The sequence below is a fragment of the Chionomys nivalis genome, chromosome 17, assembly GCF_950005125.1.
Source record: "Chionomys nivalis chromosome 17, mChiNiv1.1, whole genome shotgun sequence".
Classification (NCBI taxonomy): Eukaryota; Metazoa; Chordata; class Mammalia; order Rodentia; family Cricetidae; genus Chionomys; species Chionomys nivalis.
Genome location: NC_080102.1, coordinates 39,511,039 through 39,531,399, shown reverse-complemented (window position 1 = coordinate 39,531,399; position 20,361 = coordinate 39,511,039). Strand labels below are relative to the sequence as shown.

Genomic DNA, 20,361 nt, shown 5'->3' with positions numbered 1-20,361 from the left:
CGTCATCCTGTGAGGAGGTATGTTCTGCTCTCTCCCTAGTCCTCCTCACAGGACAGAAGATGAACTTGGCAGGCATCCCATACAGTCACTGTGTGGGCTGAGATATTAGAACCTATGCAACTTCTACCCTGTTCCTGCACTGGATGACACCCTAAGCCCCATTCATGACTACTCAGCTAACACCATTCCTGCTGCCTACTGAGACAAGTGCCAGCTCCTTTCATTCCCACTAAGTGGCCAAGAGAGTCAAGTGTGTAGAGCACTTCCCCAGATGCCAGGGCTCCATCCTCCCTGCTCCGAGCGCAAGGCTACACCAGGCCTGTGGTAAGGGAGCTGCTAGACTCACCATGCTTGGTGTTCTGACTGGTACGCCGCCGAAGGCTATGCTCCAGCAGCTGGTGTGTTCGCGTGGGGCTGGCTCCTGCCATCAAGCGCACAGTGGCTTCATGCAGGAACACCTGGCAGGTACAAGGACCACAGTCAACTCTTAGGGTCTGGCCTGTCTAAGCCTAGTAGGTACTTCCCAAGCAATTTCCTCTGCTACCTGACGCCTCCTCTCTTTTCTCCATACCACCCTGCCTTTCTTGCTCCTGGAAAGCAATGTAGCTTGTCCTCAAGCCAAGCTAGAAACCTAGATGAACCACAGGAATGAGGACAGAGCACAGGCCAGCTGCTGGGCAGGAGCAATATTAGATGAGCCAGAGGCAAGGGGCAGCTTTTCCTGCTGGCCGCAAAGCCCTGAGGTGTTCTCTAGGGTTTGCAAGTTAGTTAGGGTGAAGCCCTGTCCTTGAAGGCTGTGTCCCAGTCAGACAAAAGGACAAAGGGAGAGAGGGATGAGGGGGACAGCCAGGCTGGTATCAAGTTCAATATCTTATTTCTTCAGAAAGGAATGGAGTCTAGACTCAGTCTTATTTGACCATTTGACATTGCAACACAACACTGTCTTCTACCAGGGTCATGCCTAAGAACCGTACAATAAGGCTGGTCTTCCCTTTCCTTCCCCACTTCCCACTGGCAAAAGATCATACATGTAAGAAATCTCATTTGTGATTTTTTTTTTTTTTAAATACAGGGTTTCTCTCTGTAGCCCTGGCTGTCCTGAAACTTCCTATGCAGACAAGGCTGGCCTCGAACCCAAGAGATTCACCTGCCTCTGCCTCCTGAGTGCTGGGATTACATGCTTGGCTTTTAAAATTATGATTTTGAGTTGAGCCATTCGTTCTCGTTTGTCACATGTGGGCTGAAGATTGGTTGGTCAGACCTGGCACATGTTTCCTGGGATAAGTCAGCAGTTCTTTTTTTGTCTTTGAGACAAGGTCTCACTGTGTAGTCCTAGAACTCCCGCTGTAAACCAGGATGGCTTCAAATCCAGAGATCCACCTGCCTCTGCCACCCAAGTGCTAGGATTAAGGCGTGAGCTATCATGCCTGCTGAAAAAAAATATTTATTTATTTTTTTTGTGTGTGAGTATGTGAGTGTGGGCAGAAAATGCCACATTATGCATGTACTTTGAGGATGATTGTGGGAACTGCTTCTCTCCCTCCACCATGTGGGTGCTGGGGATTGAATTCAGGCCCTGAAGCTTGATAGCAAGTGTCTTTCCCTGCTGAGCCATCTCTCTGGCCTAGACCAGCAGCTTTTAGGTAAAGAGAATCACTGGTGGGTGGAGGCCCAGGTCTAGGTCTCTAACTTGTTTTTCTAAGGCCTTACACATGCCTGCAAAGCTCTCCACATGGTGCTGTATCCTCAGTCTTTTAAGCGTTGAGATACGGTTTTTGTGGAGGTTGGCATTGAATTTGCAATATTCCTGCTCCAGCCTCTGGAGTAGCTAGTGATGCCACTCAGTGATGCTGGGAGGGAGTGGGGGCACTGAAGCCTCCTGAGCAACAACAGGCATGAAGGGAGGGCATCTGTTTTTTTCAAGTTGAGACAAGCTGGAGTTCTCTGAGAAAAGGAGAACACAACTGAGAAAATGCCTCCGTAAGATTGACATGCAAGCCTCTGGGGCATTTTTTAAAAAGGTTTATTTATTTACTATGTATACAGTGTTCTGCCTGCACACTAGATCTCATTATAGATGGTTATGCACCACCATGTGGTTGTCAGGAATTGAACTCAGGACCACAGCCAGTGCTCTTAACCTTTGAGCCACCTCTCTAGCCCAAGGGAGGACATTTTAATGGAGGCCTCTGATGTCTGGCCTGAGTGCATTCCATTAGGTCAATGTGGCCTAAACCTTGGGGCACACTGTCCCCTTTTGTTTTTAGGTGAGGTAAGGTCTCATGGAATCCATGCTGGCTTCAAACTCACTATGTAGGCCAGGTGACTTTGGGTTCCTGATCCTTCTGCTCTTATCTCCCAAGTGCGAGGACTGCAGGTGTGTGCCATCACACTAGAAGAGTCAAGTGGTGTGGAGACTGATGTGGGATCTGTGTACTCCAGGTAAGCACACTATCCATTTGGCTACTTTCCTGCAGCCAGTGCAATGTTCTGAGGACTGTATCCTTCTACTATGCCAACTGTCTTGGCTTGCTGCACAGAGCGGTCAGTACGACCTTAGGATAAGGAGTTCCTTCCCCAGCAATAGCAGAGGAAGCAGGCAGTGCTGTGGAACACTGGCTGCTGGGAAGGACCTAGCCAGTGCACTCTAGATTCGACTCTGGAACACACAGAAGCTACAATAGTCTCCATGAGCTCTGCACAGACTAGGCTCATCCACTTCCTGTCGTGGAGCTCATGAGGTGTCAGCTCTCTTGTGAGGATCTATATGCAGTTACTGACCGATGGGAGATGGACAGACATTATCACCAGCGGTGTAGCCAATGGTAAAGTCCCATGAGCCTATGAACAAACTTGATGAAAGTCACTGGGTCATTAAAAAAAACAGCCAGGGAGATGAATGGGAGCTGCAGGAGTGGGAGGAAGAGGGTAACAGGAGAGACTAGGAGCAAAGTACATTCTATCCATATGTATCACACATGGAAATGTCACAATGAAACCCATTATGTATAATTAGTATACTCTAATAAAGCAAAAAATGAACTGAAGGATATGCCAATTATGATTATTATACCTTATGTACATATTAGCTTGTAATATATATGTATTATATATATATAAAACCTATAAATATGTATAATTACTATGTGTCAAATAAAAAATTTAAATATGCTCTTAAGATGGGCATGGTGGTACACCCTTTAATCCTAATTTGGGAGGCAGTCAGATGTATCTCAGCGAGTTTAAGGTAAGTCTGGTTAACATAGCAAGTTCTAGCCAACCCCTTGCCCCCAACTTGAAATGTTTAATACAATCTAGGCCTGGAGGTAGGTGTTTGTAATTTCATATATAAGGTGCCGAGGCAGACTGAGACAGGAGGATTACTTGAGCCCAGGAGTTCAAGACCAGCCTAGGCAATATACTGACTCTGCTTAAAACAAAAACCAAATGCCCAGTACATAATTCTAATGAGCAACATAAAGAAGGAATGACCTGTGTCTAGGAGAAGTGCGGTTGTGCAGCTATCCTCAGAGGCTCATCTGCAGCCGGAGCTGGGGCTGCTGGGAAGGCAGTTCCCAAGTGACTTAGCGGTAGATCATGGTGAACTTCACTTTGAATGAGGCTCTAGGATAAGGGTGCCCCTGACAACTAGCTATGACTGTCAGGCTCCCCTGTGGCCAGGACTGGGAACGCCTCAGTTGTTCCTCTACCCACTGAACGCTCTTGCGTGCCTGACTGATGGCACATGGCTCTGGGCTGAGCACATAGGAATACGCAAAGGAACACATGGCACCCGGTTTAGCGTTGGTTCCAGTAGGTGCCTGACAGGTCATATGGCTGACTTCAGAGAGCCAGTTTCTCAACATATGCCTATGAAGGGACCTGGGGCTCAGGACCTACAGATGCTAATCTGGACACCCTACCAGCCTACTAGGCCTCACCTTGCGGTATGCTGGGCGGAAGCTATGAGCCAGTCTGCGCAGGCTGCCCAGGTCCCGTTGGAAGCCAGCCAGCTCAGTGCCTGATGCATGGTAGGTCTCACCCAGGCCCTGGCTGGTGCCGGCCTGCTTTTGCCACAGTGCTGTCCTCAGAGACAGTAGTAGGTCACAGGTAAGCAGCTGGACCACCTAAGGAATAAATCAAAAGAAGAGACAGGTGATTGGCCTATGCCTAATGCAAGGATCCTGGCACCTTGCCAGACAGCCTTCCATCAGCTTAACACTCAGTAGCTCTAGGGCCTGAACCTAGGTGTAAAACCCAGGGGCTGGAGTTGAAAGAACAGCTGTGAAGAATGCTAATTCTTTCCCCAGGAGTGAGGAGGTCTGCTCTCATCATTCTGCAGGTAAGAAAATAAAAGCCCTAAAAGGGGCAGGGAGATAACCCTGACTAGTCTGGAGGATAGGTCACCCAAAGGAACCAAGGCTTCCCCCTCTAGCAGTGAAGCCGAGAGGGAGAAGGTAGGGGAAGGACGAAGGGGACAAGGAGGTGGAGCATCAATGAGGACAGAACACTGGTAGTCAGGTTGGAGTCAACGACCTGAACTCCCAGGTTTCCCATGTAGCAGCTACACGACCCTGGCATGCTGACTTAACCTAAGCCTTAGTTTCCTCATCTATAAAATGGGAATGGCAGTACAGCTGTATGAGCATTTTAGGAAACAGCACTCTGCATGCACGCCATGAGCTGGATGTACTCTGCAACCACTGACAAGGTTACTACTCCTGCCTACTTGCTCCCAATAGCCCGACAGTACCATGTGCAGCAGGAAGACGAGAGACCCTGAATGGATCACACGGATTCCCTGCAGGCCACTGTCATCTCACCTAGGTTGTTTCTGCTTTCCTGCAGGCATCGGACTTGGGGTACCATGCAGCCCAGATCTGTACAGCCCCATTCCTGCACAAGGCCCTAACCCTGGGCCATTATCTTATGGCTGCGGAGGGCCTCAGGGGAGTGCAAATGAGAAACACTCCTATCAAAGCTGGCGTTTCTAAGCTGTAGATGGTGGAACAGCATCTTTGTGTGTGGCAAAGTAGCCTGGACTGGACCTTGCTCTTTGACCACGCTCTTCTAGGCCCATTCTCCCACCCTGAACAGTTCCAAGGATGGCAACTACAAGCCTTTCTAGTTCCTCAATACGGCTGACAATGGTTTCCTCATGAAGACATACACAGAGGAGACCCACGGGAAGCCCAACAGTGGCTTGCCATCTAGCATGTGATCTACACAATGCTATCCTGTAAGGTTGACACGCTACCCTGACTTCAATAAAGCACCCACACCTGCTGACAACTGCTACCTTGAAAATCCAGTCCAGCCACTTGGGACTAAACCTCAGAGAGCAGCTAGTTCTAATCTTCCAAAAAGGTCCCTGTCCCTCCTCTCTGGAGTTACAGCATACATTTCCTAGGGGCCCAGCTGTGACAGTCTATCCTTCTCACTCTCCCAGGACGATTCAGCCTTTAGCAGTGCCTTCAAACCAGGGTCCTCTCCAGTGATGAGCCCGTTGGCCACAGGGAAGCCAGGGCAGGCCTCTGGGATGCACTGTGGAAACATTGCACAGGTACTGCAGGAACATGCAATGCAACTACAATGCACCCCAGCGGCCCGCAGAGCTGTGCAGCTGACCACGGAGGTACCATGGTTATCTGTTGCCTCAGTTCTTAGGGAACTGTAGAGTCTGAGGATGTAGCACACACTACCTGAAGCAAATGTAGAGGTATGGCCAGTTCATTTTTGGCTAACAGGAGGCTGCCAGCTAGAAAAATCTGGGATTAAGGGAGCCAAGGAGAGGGGAAGGTGCAAACACATTTGCTCCAGGAACCAGGAGATACGCCTGCCCCAGTAGACTCCATTCTGGGGAAGGGAACTACTATTCTGGCTTCTGTGTCTCATAGACAACCCAACAGCTAGGTAAACTTGGGGCAGGAGTGTTTATACAGACCAACTCAAGGTGCCACTCACATGGTTAAGTGAAGGATCAGAAGTAGCTCCACTGACATTGAGACTGCTCCACAGGTGACCACTGGCCCTCTCGCAATGACAGAAGGAATTCTGTTGCCCATCTCCTTTCCCAGAGAGTGAGGCGTGCATGGCTCTACAGGCATAGAAGACGGCCTTCACCAAGGGACTCCTAGAGCAATAACCAGAAGGTGAGAGCGGGAAGAGCACGTTAGCTGGGTAACAAACAGATGGATAAGCCTAAGATTGGGATTGTCACATCCTCTATCACTGTGTTACCTGTTGTCACTATAATAATGTCATAGTGGTATCCTGTAGTTAGCATCAGATGAAAAACACTGGTTTTGAACCAAGTCAAGCCTTTACCTGTCCAGTCCTCCTTCATTTGGTGCTAGAGGTGACCAGAGACCCAGATTTGTTATTAAAGTCTCTGGATTGAGGAGAGAATGGACGTGGTGGCATTGGGTAGCAAGGGTTCCCACTCATCAGTTCTCAACAGCAGAGGAGCCGAGAACAAGGGTAGGGATGCCCACAGCCGAGAACAAGGGTAGGGATGCCCACAGCTGAGAACAAGGGTAGGGATGCCCACAGCCGAGAACAAGGGTAGGGATGCCTACAAGGCACCTTTGCTATCTGCTGAGGTTCTGTGGCTCAGTGGCCAAGTGACTTCAGATAACCTACCTGTTGAGCCTTGGAGTCTCCTGGTGAGTCAAGTGAGACACACTCAGGTAGAAGAGCTACTGCAGGGCAGGTACAGGACTGGGTATTTATTGGATGGAGACTTAAAAATAGGGCCACTTAAATGAAACTGGGACAGCTTGAACTGCTTACTCCCACTCTTTTCAGCCATTCTGTGCTCTAGGTAGAATTCTACTTGACAAGAAATGTGTTTTGGCTTTCAAGACAGGACCCCAGGTGGACTTTTTGCCTTATAGCATTTTATAATTTTACGAAATTGTAAAGCAGCCAAATCTAACCACAAACAGCCAGGTTATCAGCAGATAGGTCACTTATCATTAACTGTTAGACATCTCTAAGGTTCAGACACAAGCGTCAAAAAGAATGTCAAAGTATCTGGCTATGCCTCATGCTATAGGTACTTTAGTAATAAAAAAGTTGGGGGCTGGAGAGATGGCTCAGCATGGAAAGGTGCTTGCCATCAAACCCAATGGCCTTTTGGTCCCCAGAACCCACAGGGTGGAGGAGAAAACGCCATTTCTGTAAGCTGTCCTCTGACTTTTTTATGTGTGCCATGAGAAGCACACATTTGAGTAGACGTGTACACACACACACACCTGACAGGGCTGATGGGGAATAGAGAGCAGCTATAAGAAAACTGGAAATGGGGGCTGGAGAGATGGCTCAGGGGTTAAGAGCATTGCCTGCTCTTCCAAAGTTCCTGAGTTCAATTCCCAGCAACCACATGGTGGCTCACAACCATCCGTAATGAGGTCTGGTGCCCTCTTCTGGCCTGAAGGCATACACGCAGACAAACTATTGTTTACATAGTAAATAAATATTTAAAAAAAAAAAAAAGAAAGAAAACTGGAAATGGAGTTCATACAAGTTGCTGGACTTCCTTGAAGTGGCCACAGCTACACCACATTGCTGTTTCTGAATTTGCAGGGGACTATGCTGTTTTCATTTCCTCTATATTACATGGCGTTATGGAGCAGAAGGGAAGAAGCAGCCTAATCATTGTGATAGCTGATCGGGCTCCTGAAGAGCTATACAGAACACACAGAGAGGCCTGTGCTGACCCAGATCACATCTCTGTGGTTCCTTTGCCCCTCCTCCAGCTCCCATCTGTCGTACAGTTCTGACCCCAGATCAACATGGCTGTCTGGACCTGCTCCCTTCTGCTACCTCACATAAGATTCCCTTGGAGAGGAGTAGATGAACAATCAAGGAGCTCACGCACTCAGTCACTTCCAGGGCCTTGGGGACCCGTTCCACTTCAGTAAAATGAGAGCGCACAGCAGCATCATCTCCCTGGAGCCAGCTGATGGCCATAGTGATTGCAGATGTCCACCACCTACAGATGATATCTGGACCTGCATGGGAAGAGCAGCAGGGAACACCCATTAGTACCCACTGGAACCAAGTCTGAGGAACTCTGGTTACAGGACCTGACCCTCAGCACGAGTCATCTTTATTTTGTGGTGATGGGTAAAGATCTTTGTGTTAGCCTCCTACATGGTCTGGCAGTATGTATCAAGAACCTTAAAATGTTTACTACTATTAACCCATTAATCTTGTATTTGGTACTCTATCATTAGGACACTGGTTTGAACAGAAGTTTAACAAAAATGTTCTTTTTAGGGGGCTGGAGAGATGGCTCAGAGGTTAAGAGCATTGCCTGCTCTTCCAAAGGTCCTGAGTTAAATTCCCAGCAACCACATAGTAGCTCACAACCATTTGTTATGGGGTCTGGTGCCCTCTTCTGGACTGCAGGCATACATACAGACAGAATATTGTATACATAATAAATAAATAAATATTTTAAAAAATGTTCTTTTTAATGTTTGATTTTTACTTGTTTATTTTTTGATACAGGGTTTCTCTGTGTAGTCCTGGCTGTCCCAAAACTTGCTCTGTAGATCAGGCTGGTCTCAAACTCAGAGATCTGCCTGCCTCTGCCTTTCCCTCCCAAGTGTGGAGATTAAAGGCATCCATAGCCACTGCCCTGCTAAATGCTAGATTTTTGAAAAAGTTAATGACAGCGTCTCACTATGTAGCCCTAGTTGACTTGGAACTCACAACGAAGAACAGAGTAGCCTCAAACCTAGAGATATATCTGCCTCTGACTCCCAAGTATTAAGATTTAAAGGTATGTTCTACCATGTCTGGCCGGTTTTGTTTTTTTGAAACAGGATCTCAACATGCAGCTAACTTTGAATTTGTGGTGATCCTCCTGCTTCAGTGTCTCAGTGTGGGATTACAGATGTGTGATAACGTGTTAATGTTTTGTTGGTTTGCTTTTAAACGTCTATTCTCTTTTTAGATTATGTGTATGTGGGTGTATGCAGAAGAGTACAGGTACCCAGAGTCCAGAAGCGGGCACTGCGTCTCCTGGGAGCTGAAGTTACAGGTAGCTGTGAGCTGCCTAATATTGGTGAGGAGAACCAAACCAGGGTTCTCTGGAAGAGCAGCAAGGGCTGAGCTACCTCTCCATTCCCATCCAGATTGTTATTCTTTCTGTTTGTTTAGTTCGAGGCAAGGTATCTGAACAGAGGAACTCACTCTGCAGACCAGGCTAGCCTCAAAATCTCAGAGATCTACCTGCTTCTGTCTCCCAAGGGCTGGAATTACAGGTGTGCACCACCATTCCTGGTTCAGCTTGTTCTGAAGTGTAAATGTAAGGTAGGGTCTAATAGCCATAGGGACTGGTCTTTAAGAGGTATAGCAGCAGATCCATTCTATGTTTACATTGCTACAGTTTTCCTTCTATGAGCCCCAGGTTCTCAACTGTAAAACTCTGTTACCACAAATCTCACAAGACCAGTGAGGGGCAGCCAGTGACAGAAAAAAGCACAACACGTACTCTTCTCAACTCAGAAGTCAACAGAGCCCACACTTCTCTCCCTCGGAAGAGCGGGCAGAGAGTAGCTTGGCAACCCCTACCCTCAGGTGCTTTAGAAGCTGAGAAGTGGCAGCTGATGCGCTGTCATTCTGATGGCAGTTTAGAGAGAAAAATCTTAGCTCTGCAGTCAGCAGGGGAGAATGCACCTGAGGCAGTGGGGAGCTGGGTGGCACAGATACACAGACAAAAGTCTTCACAGCCAGGAGCATTAGGACCCAGCTCCAGGGGCTTCTGTGGTTAGGGTGAAAACCCAGCAGCCCCAGGTACTCACTCTTGTTGCCTGTCCTGTGCATCTGGAAAAGTTCCTGACATGAACTACCTGCCAGGGCCCCAGTGGGGTACTCCACCACTCACTGCCATTATTTTCCGCTCAAAGAATGCTGCCCATGAGGGATAACTGGGCTGGGCAGCCTAGAGAACACAAATAAGAACCAAGGACCAGGGAGGAGGCTTCAGGACATGCTCCTCACTCACTCTGGGTCCACACCAGATAGGCAGAGGGCTGGACAGAGCCACCCACAGATACTCACCAAGGGCTGACTTGAGCACAGAACTGCTGGAGAATGGTGGGGTCACAAACCCCACAGAGTCCACAAAAGAATGAAGTAATTTCAAATACTCTAGGGCACTGGAAAATTCACTAAAAAGAAAAGAAAGGGTCTCATGTGTATAACAACAGAAAGACCATACTTATGGTCTTACATAACACATACATTCTTAGATCTCTAAGCTTGGCTGTTACAGATCCAGTGCCAAGACTGAATGGCCCTTTGTGGCTCCTTTTCCCCACCACCCCAGAATCACCCAGTTCTGCCCATGCATATACCATATACATGCTTGACATGCCAGCCTCTGTCAGGCATCTCTAGGCAGCACTGATAGTCTTCTGTCTACCAGGACCGTCTACTTTGAGGGCCAGTATCCTTCTATAGTGGACACCCTTGACTCCTCTTCCTCCAGACTAGATACTAAGGCCACACTCTTCCAGAAATTTCCTGCTGCATAGGTAGAACTGCCCCTCCCTCAGGGCCCAGGCCTTGTGTGAGTAACTTTAATACCTTTCTGTTAACCAGGTCTTCATCTGTGAAAGAAAGGCCATGTTCAGTAACTATATAAGAATTTAAAGACCGCATGCTCACACAGAGCTGGGTCTCCAAGCACTCTGGGCCAGATGGGCTTGCCTGGTGAGCTCTCCGTATCTCACGCCTGTCTCTCTCAACACTTCACTGCTCTCTGTCTCCAAAAGCAAAGCAAATTCATCCAATTTCTTTCTTTCTTTTTTTTTTTTTTTTTTTTTTTTTTTTGGTTTTTCGAGACAGGGTTTCTCTGTGGTTTTGGAGCCTGTCCTGGAACTAGCTCTTGTAGACCAGGCTGGTCTCGAACTCACAGAGATCCGCCTGCCTCTGCCTCCCAAGTGCTGGGATTAAAGGCGTGCGCCACCACCGCCTGGCAAATTCATCCAATTTCTAACCCGCTCTGACAACGGCCCCCCGTTGGAAAAAGGATGTAAAAGGTGAAAAAGGACATTGTGGGGTTTAAATCAGAGTTCCATTTCCTGGCTGACAGTTTTGGTCTAGGAATGCTGCCCGAGGAGACTGGGGACTTTACCAGCTCTCATCCTCCTGGTCGCTTGCCTTCTTCTTAGTCTGAGGTTTCACCAAGGACTCCACGGCTTTTTCCAGAAGGTTTTTGCAGAAAGCCTGGTGGACCTGGGCAATGGGGTCAGCTGAACAGAAAGAAGGGTTAAATGGGTCTTACTTGTAAGAAACTAAAAAGGTGAATGCCACATCTCAGAGGCCTTTTGTTTCTGTGAGAACTGCTAGTCAAGGAAAGGGTGGCAGGGGCTCTGCAGCACTCCTGACTATAAAGAGCCCACTTCTCTCTACTGCAGAACCCATGCTAGCTATGCTGTGACTAAGCTGACTGATAAAGGGCCCTGCAAACTTGTAATGGCCGACAAGTCCCTTTACCAGTAGGCCTGCATAGCATCACCAGCCTGATATGGTCGAGAGGAGGGGGAATGTTTCTGGACATTTTCTCTGTGACAAAACTTAGTCCTGGGAGTGCAGATCTGTAGAGCTCTACCCTCTGACAAGGCTGCCAGAAGACCTGAGATAGCCCCAGGTCTACCCTCTGACAAGGCTGCCAGAAGACCTGAGATAGCCCCAGGTCTACCCTGTGACGAGGCTGCCAGAAGACTTGGGGTTACTTTCATTTTTTTTATTCTTCGACTTTTGGCGTCAAACATAATCCTTATACTGCATAACAGTTATTTAAATAAAAAAAAAAGGGTTACCCCCCTCCCAAAATAAAGCCTATTTGGCATCCATTCTGTACTCACAGAGTATGGTTCCTTGTCTCACAGCCTCTCCAAGAACAACACAAGGCAACCGTTCCCTGTGTGAGTCTACCCTGCCAGCCTCTGCACTCTAAGACTGGGCCAGTCAACTCCAATCATTGTCAAATGCCAGGGACAGAAAGCCTGCCTCTCCTTCTGATGCCTGGAGCCCTGTCCCTGTCACCATTCGGAGCCCTGATGACTGCCTGCCGCCTATTGTTCCCTGGCTGCTCCATATATGTCTGTCTGCTTCCCCAATGGGACCGGAAGGCCCCGAGGCCACCTTTTCCATCTTCAAAGACAGTGGTTAAGAATACAGCTAGTCTTAATCACAATTTACCATGTGTGGCCCTGCTATGTAGTGACCACAGGTGTTGACTGCCCCACACAGCAGAGCTGTGAGCCGAACTAAGGTACAGATAGGCTCTGAGGAGGCTTGACCTCAGGAAACTTACTTAACCTTTATGAGACCCAATCATTTGTGGAAAAAAAAAAAAAAGACAGGAAAGAACACTGATTAAGATGGAGACACCTGGGTCTCTTGTCTCCCTTGTCCCTAGCTTGTCCCCAGCTCTGAGCAGTGGAGACAGCACTCACCTGGGTTCCTCTGGGCGCAATACAGACTCTCCTTGGCTGCTGATTTGACTGACCAGCTTCGCTCCATGAAAAACTTCTGACCCAAGGGGTGGCAGAGCCAGCGCAGGGAGTCAGGGACAGTGCTGTGCTCTGGGCCACACAGACTCTGGGCACGATTAAGGAAGTAGCTCTGTGAAAAAAAGGACTAGGAGTGACACAAGGTAGCAGAATGCTGGCAGCAGCTACTGTGCAATCACCAGAAAAAAATGCTGGGGAAAGAGGGTCAACAGATGACAAGCTCTGCACAAACCCCTGGAAACGATCCCCTCACGGAAACAAGAGAAAGTAGCCAAGTTGGTTCTGGGGAACCTGTCACCAGGGAGCAGGGCCAAGGCACATGCAGCAGGATTCCTGCTACATCCTGTCCAGCTGAGCCTGTCTGAGCCTTCCAGAGTCTACTTCTCTTTCACATGCTAGTTTTCAACAGATGCAAACGTAGGAAGGGGCCTCCGAAGTCTCTAACTTTATCTGTGACCCTGCGAGTGCCTAGCCAAGCAGCCCCTCAACGCTGGGACTTCTCAGGTGATTTAAACTGCATATCCTTTAGAGTGTTTCTAGGTAAACTGTGTTGTTCAACTAGTTCGTCAGCTCTTAGCTGCATGTGAAAAGTCAGCTTTCAGTACCACGCCAGGCAGCAGGAGCCTTGCCAAACACCGTTTCATGTTTGTGTCCCCATGTGTGACTCTGAACATCCTCTACAAAGAATCTTATGCCTTAGCTGCATGAGCCCCAACCTGAGAGAAAGACCAAACATGGGCTTCTTTTCCCCTAGGCAAACCTAAGGGTGATGAGTATGTGCACCACGTGTGTATTCCTAAGACCAGAAGAGGTGTCCAAACTCCTGAAACTGAAGCTATCGGTGCTTGTGAGACCAGGTATGGGTGCTGGAAACCAGACTCGGCCTTTAACCAGACTTGCAAGAACAGAAAGTATTCTTAGCTGCTGGGCTGCCTCTCCAGCCTCAAATTAACAATCAAAGGATCAACTTTCATTATGGCATTTTCAAACAGAGCATGTTGATGCTCCTCAGTTTCCCCCAAACACACACCTGTCCACTTCCGGTAGCCTCCTGTTTCTATATGTTCTAGCGAACACTGCTTGCCCAGTCTCTTTTCTAGTTTCACCTCCACCACTAGGAGATGAACAAGAATGTGGGCTCACCTCTCTGAAGCCATGCTACTTTGCTTAATAGAATAATTTTTGTTGAATATAAATGCCTTATCAATTTTCCTACAAATTTCATGATTCAGTTTTCCTTCATAGCTGAGTAACTCCATTACAGGTGTGTGCACGCGCGCACGCGCACACACACACACACACACACACACACTTTCATTATCCTATCAGTATCTGTTGATAGACATCTAGGTTAGTTTCATAAGAAAGGGACGTTGACCCGAGTATGGTGGTGCACACCTTTCTTAAATCCTAGGACTAGGGATGCAGAGGCAGGAGGATCTCTGTGAGTTCCAGGTCAGTCAGGAGGTTACAGAGTGACCGTGTCTCAAATAGATGTTGAAAGCATCTCCCAGGAATACAAGCCAACAGTGCCCTAGCTGGGAAAACATTACAGGACCCAGTGTAAAGCACACTCAAGGACAAGGCTGTTTGTTGTTTTTAGAAACTTTCCCCCAATCCTGACCCTGAGCTCTTGTCATTTTCTGAGTGATAAAATTTCTACTCTAAAACTCATGGCTTCTGATCTATAAAATGACTCAATCTGAACAGGGAGCTGAGCAGAGGTGGATGGGAAGGAAGAAGCATACATGGAGCTCACTCAGGGGCTGCTGGCCTGGGAACCTCCCCTTTCCGCTCAGGCACAATGAGGGCATCCATCTCATGGTCTGGTAGTCTGATGGTTCTGACCTTTAATAGACTTTAAGCAGCAATCAGCTAATATAACAGCTTCAAAAAACTTGAATGCCAGAGTCAGAAATAGCACAGCCACTCCAGGATGCAATGGGGAGATTCCGAAGGGGAGCATGGGGACAGCTGCCTGGTTAAACTGCTCTACAGACACTGACATTTTCATGGCAGTTTATGGACAGGAGAGCACTTCATTTAGATTCAGACAGACAGTGACACAGTCTCTTACTTACTTTCCAGCTTGGACAACAAGGTATTGTGAGAGCAAACAGAGCAGAACTCTGTGACCTGCTGAGACCTTCAAAGTGCTCAATGAAGCTGAACTAATAACTACCACTGAGGGACAACAAAGGCTCTGTGTGTGTGTGTGTGTGAGTGCGCGCGCATACATGCATGCATGCATGCATACATGTATGCGGCTGTGTGTGTAATTCTGGGGCCTCTTGCATCCCAGAACCTTCTAACAATTGAGCAACTCTCCAGGTCAAAGAGCTGGTCAACAAGGTAAGGCAGCTGTCCCAAAAGAAAATGAACAAAGTTCTTAGGGGTCCAAATGTAACAGGGAGAAGCACAAAGAGTCTATCAGGTCAGTTGGCAAGAAGAATCTATAGAAATCGTTTAGGAAACTATTAAGTAAAAGTAAATTTTAAAGCTGAATTTAAAAAAAATATTGAAATCATGCTGTAGAATACAATTTTTTTAAAACAGAATCTCATTTTGTAGCTCTAGCTGGCATTGAATTCATAGAGATCCATCTGCCCCTGCCTTCTGAATTCTGGGATTAAAGGCGTGTACCACTATGTCTGGCAGGACATTAAGAATTTTTAAAGATTTTATTTGTATGTTTGTGCACATGAGTGCAGTGCCCACAGAGGCCAGAAGAGGGTGTTGGAGTCTCCCGAGCTGGAGTTACAGGCAGCTGTGGCACAGGCTTTTAATCCCAGCACTTTGGGAGGTAGAGGCAGGCAGAGCTCTGTGAGTTTAGGCCAGACTGGTCTACAGAGCGAGTTCCAGTACAGCTGGGACTGTTTCAGAGAAACTCTGTCTCAAAAAACCAAAAACCAAACAAACAAGAGAAAGAAGTACTAGCTAATAACAAATCTCCATGGGAGGGTTGGGGGAGACCTGAGTTTAGTAGTTTGAACTAATAAGAAATATAAATCCAGGATAGACAGTACAACTTGACTTCTAAAAGGGAAAAGAATTTTTATTGTTCTTTTAATTTTCTCAGCTTTATAAGCCCAATTATACTGTTCCTAATTAAAAAACCACTTTCCCTGTAAATTTTATAGACAGCAGACCTCTCTGGAGCTGCAGCACAGAAGCCTCTCCTATAGCTCATCTGCTAATTGCCTGCTGTGAGAAGCCAGGCAGGAGCCCAGGGTTGCTTAGATCTTGAGAGCTTTCCAGTACTCCTGGACCAGGCCCAACTCCAGTCCCCCATCACAGTTCACAAACTGTGTGTCAAGTACCCTAAGTGCCACATCGAGTGCTGGGGAGCCAAGTGAGATCTAAAATTTTTGATGAAAACACGAATATTCAATATCATGTGGACATTATGTAAAATACTAGATCAGGGTGGAAAAGCCAGACTACACTACCTTCCTTTAAATGACATCATATTTTTTGTAAAGATGAGTTTTAGGAAGCTATTGGTTTTGTCTGTCTTGTCTTGTTCTAAAAAAGCAATTAGTATGTGAAAATCAGCAGGGAACAGGGAATGGTGTCAAGTCTGACTCTAAGATGTGCTGGAAGGTGTCTGTAATAGCCACACTTAAGAAGTGGAGGCAAGCTGAGTGTGGTGGCACACACATTTATTCCCAGCACCTAGGAGGCAGAGGCAGTCAAATTTCTGTGACTTTGACCTCAGCCTCATCTATGTATTGAGTTCAAGGACGGTCAGGGGTAGATAGAGACTCTGAATTGAAAGGAAAGAAAAAGAGAGAGGGGGAGAGAGAAAGAAGAAAAGAGAGAAAAAGAAAGAAAGAAAAGAAAGGAAGAAAAGGAAAGGAAGAGAAGGGAGGAGAGGAGGGAAGGGGAGGGGAGGGCAGGGTGAGAATGTTAACACATTCGCTGGGGGAGCCTTCCCCTAGTAGCATAATATTGTTACAATTTCACCAGGGAAGTCACAGATGGGGAGGGGGGGCTGAGCAGAACAGAGTTGCTACACACTCAGGAACTCCTGAGCCGAGTGGTAACTACTTCGCTGGGGAAGTTCTCTCCTACTGGAGCAGAGCTATTACACTGGGGAAACCTTTCCCTAGAGCAGGGCTGTAAGTTGCTACATTTACTGTGACCTGTGCTACTCCCTGCTCCCTACTGCCAGAACACTCTTCCACCCGGCTGTTACACTCAGTATTTCTTGGCTCCTGACTACCAGGATCTCTTTCCATCTGATCCACAATGCAATGTTTACATTACTGTCTGCATCTCTTAATCTAGCTGCTCCAAAAGGGAGTAAACAGAAAGGGGTCGTCATTCTAGCCAGCCATCACTCTTCTCCCTGACCTTATTGACTATGCAAATTGGGCAACATCAGAAGCACTGTCACTAGAGATGTCATTAGGGATTTAGTATGAGGAAGTCCAGAGGTGGGTGACAATATAAAAATATTCCCCCTCTACCAGTTTGTAACAGCAAACACGAGGGGAAGCACTCCAAACATCCCTCATCAGGGCTAACTACCTCTGCAGAACAAGATGCCCAAGACCTCTAAGTTAAAAAAAAAAACAACCCAGAAGCCGGGCGGTGGTGGCGCACGCCTTTAATCCCAGCACTTGGGAGGCAGAGGCAGGCGGATCTCTGTGAGTTCGAGACCAGAGAAAGAGCTAGTCTACAAGAGCTAGTTCCAGGACAGGCTCCAAAACCACAGAGAAACCCTGTCTTGAAAAACCAAAAAAAAAAAAAAAAAAAACCAGAGGTAAACCAAGCTTTAAGGTAGAATCAACTACGTACAGGGGATTATAATGCTATGTTAATGTGCAGGAGCTTCTAAGGAACTATACACTAAACTGCCGACTGAAAGGAAGTTACAGGCAGGGTGGTTTTCTTTCTTTCTTGAGATAAGGTTTGCTGTGTTGCCCAGACTAGCCTTGGACTTCTAGGCACCAGTGATCTTCCTGCTTCAACATCCCAAGTAGATGGTTCAACAAGGTATGCCACAGCCCCTAGCTTCTGGAGACAATTACAATGGAGCTGTTTTCCTGATCCTCAGCTGCCACATGTGTGCTTAACTCAAACAGGCTGAATCCTTTCTAAAGGTAGCTGCAGTTTAGCATTAGCAACAGCTGAAGCTAAGTGGGCCTTCAGAGTGACAAGATGACCCTGTGTCAGCACGGACCCATGTGTTTTTCTGAAGGCCTGAACCCTTGTGGGTCTGCTGTCAGATCATATCCTTTGTGTACTATCCCCTCAGGGAGTACCTGGTCCAGAACAGGAGTTAGGTAAGATCTGCTGAATAAATCAACCAATGGATGTCTCATTTATGGTCATAAAGACAGTGGAGAGTTTCCTTGAGTTCTCTGTCCTGTAAACTACAATGGTCCACTTGAGGCAATGAATCGTGTTACCACACAGGGTATTCTTGGTTTGTTCTCAGCATATCACCTCATTACCGATTGGCAACAAGCTGAGATAAGACAATTCCATTTTCAACATATCTAATGCATTCAGTTATCTATGCAAAGTAAAGCGCTGAGTAAAATGCACCTGTCTCTGCTAGAGCAAGAGAAAGGCTGAGGTTAGCAGATGCTACACAGACTATCTGATAACAGGAGTTGGGAATCAACCAGCTGGGAACACCAAGCTGGCACCTTGCCAGACAAGTGGGCCGTGCCTCCTAACTTCAATCCCACCTTGCATCTCATCCGAGCTCTTTGCAGAGGGCTCCTGGCTTTTATTTCTAGGTTTATGGTACCAAGAGCAACACAAGGTGCCACCCAATAGTTTTTGGGTGAATTAAAGAGACAAGAGATGAAAACACGAATCCCACGTACAGCGGTCTACGCCTACGAACTGAAACTTTTACTCTAGTGCACCAGAATGTCCCCAGAAGGCTTTATGCCTAAAAACCCCAGCAAGGGGGACATCTTGATGCGTTTTCTTCATTGCGCTAATTATTCGTGGAAGAGCAAGTGAAAACCAACCAGTAAGTGGTGCAGCACATACTGCCTTTTAGCTCCAGGCTGGGAAGGTGCTCAGCAGAAACACTACAGCTTGAAGATGAAATATCACCCACAGACTGTCTGAATATTTGGTCCTCAGCTGGTGGCACTGTTTTGGAAGTGTTGGAACTTTGAACATGGGGCCTACTTAGCGGATACAGAGAAATAGAGGTAACTTTGAGGGTTGTAGGCTGGTCCTGCTTCTGGTTTATCCCTGATTCCTCCTCCCTACCATGGACCACACCCTTCTTAAAATAAATCCTTTCTTTAGGTTGCTTTACCACAGTGATGGGGAAAGAAACTAATACAGGAATCACAGGATACTCACAGCCAAAAAGCCCAGCTTGCCTCCACATCGGGTCTTGAGCCCCATGGCGGCTGTCAGATGGATCTCAATAAGTGTGCTTGGTGGGATCTTCTCCTCGGCACACTCGGCGAGGTTCACAGCACACAAAGCCATGTGTACATCTGAACAGGTGGATCCTGCAGGAAGCTTCCCTAGGGCAGGCAGAGACAGACACTAGTGTTGACAGAATCTCCAAACCACAAGTCTCTCTGCCCCTCTAGCCTAGGGCTCTATCCGTCAACTGTCATCTACAGGCTTGGGTATTTGAACACTTGGTTCCCACTTGGTGGTGCTGTCTGGGGAGGTTACTGAGGGGGTCTTTGAGGACTAAAGACCCAGTCTGACTCAGCGCTCCACCTGTGGCTGAAAACCCCCTCTCCCTACTCTCCAAACCGTGAATCAAAGTAAACGACTGCTCCCATTTCTGCCACAGTGGTGAGCACAGTAACTAATCTACGAGGTGCCAGGGGAAAAAAGTAACCCCTGTGATCACGGGGCCAGATGGCATGCAGGCTCAGCAAGTTACTAGATATGTGCTCATCTACCTCTCAAACTGACAGGGACACGGCTCTGGCTCTGTGACAATGGAGTTGTTAGGTTTGCTGGCCACTGGACAGAACTCAGGTGGTGCAACATTTTCCAAGGCAGTGCCAATGGCATGGCCACATTCTGTTGACAAAGGTCTGAATTTCCAAATATTTGAAGGGAGAAAATAAAAACACAACATAAAAACCAAATGGATTTTATTTTCATCACCCTCCTCCCATATGCGTCACAGGAAGGGAAAATATAAACTGAACAATGCTGTCACACATGTTGAATTAGTAGGTAGAAGGCCTACACTACGAGATCAGAGGACAAAGTGCCCCTGGTATAGGCCCAAGGACCCATTATGGCTGTCCTGAAGCTTTTATATAGTTACAGTTTCTTGCTTTGATCCTCGGAAGCTGGGAGGTGGAAAAGGACAGTCTCCTGACCTCAGGGCCTTGAGGTTAGGGAGCAACCAGGCCCTTTTTTTTTTTTTTTTTTTTATTTTTCGAGACAGGGTTTCTCTGAAGTTTTTGGTGCCCGTCCTGGAACTAACTCTTATAGACCAGGCTGGCCTCGAACTCACAGAGATCCGCCTGCCTCTGCCTCCCGAGTGCTGGGATTAAAGGTGTGCGCCACCACCGCCCGGCTAACCAAGCCCTCTTAACCTCATTAGCTGAGGGTTCTTTTTACCCAGCTGCCTTTGTTATCAACATGGGGAGCTCTTCGTCCCAAAGTTCCTTCTGTACTAGTGTGGGGTATCTGTTTTCCCTCAAAGCTCTAAGCTTTCTCCTTCAGGGAAGGGCCAGAACGCAGCACGAACACCATGCTGTGGGCACCCTATCCCTGAAGAGCCCCATGGGTCCTGGGGTGGAGACTGTTTAGTGAACGTGGAGATGAGTGGTGGGACATGTTCCAGCTGGAACTCCAGACCCTAACA

At 47.5% G+C, this 20,361-nt stretch overlaps 1 protein-coding gene across 2 annotated transcripts in view; it reads right to left on the bottom strand.

Moving 5' to 3' along the window:
* Positions 1-20,361, bottom strand: part of Srebf2 (sterol regulatory element binding transcription factor 2) — a 59,922-nt gene that overhangs the window by 1,683 nt on the left and 37,878 nt on the right. For both annotated transcript variants that reach the window (XM_057791588.1, XM_057791590.1), the window contains exons 11-18: positions 18,876-19,045; positions 12,480-12,648; positions 11,153-11,270; positions 10,075-10,184; positions 7,883-8,015; positions 5,965-6,133; positions 3,942-4,127; positions 347-458 (exon numbers count right to left, since the gene is read on the bottom strand). In XM_057791588.1, coding sequence (XP_057647571.1) covers positions 347-458; positions 3,942-4,127; positions 5,965-6,133; positions 7,883-8,015; positions 10,075-10,184; positions 11,153-11,270; positions 12,480-12,648; positions 18,876-19,045 — 1,167 coding nt within the window. The remainder of the gene's footprint in view (positions 1-346; positions 459-3,941; positions 4,128-5,964; positions 6,134-7,882; positions 8,016-10,074; positions 10,185-11,152; positions 11,271-12,479; positions 12,649-18,875; positions 19,046-20,361) is intronic.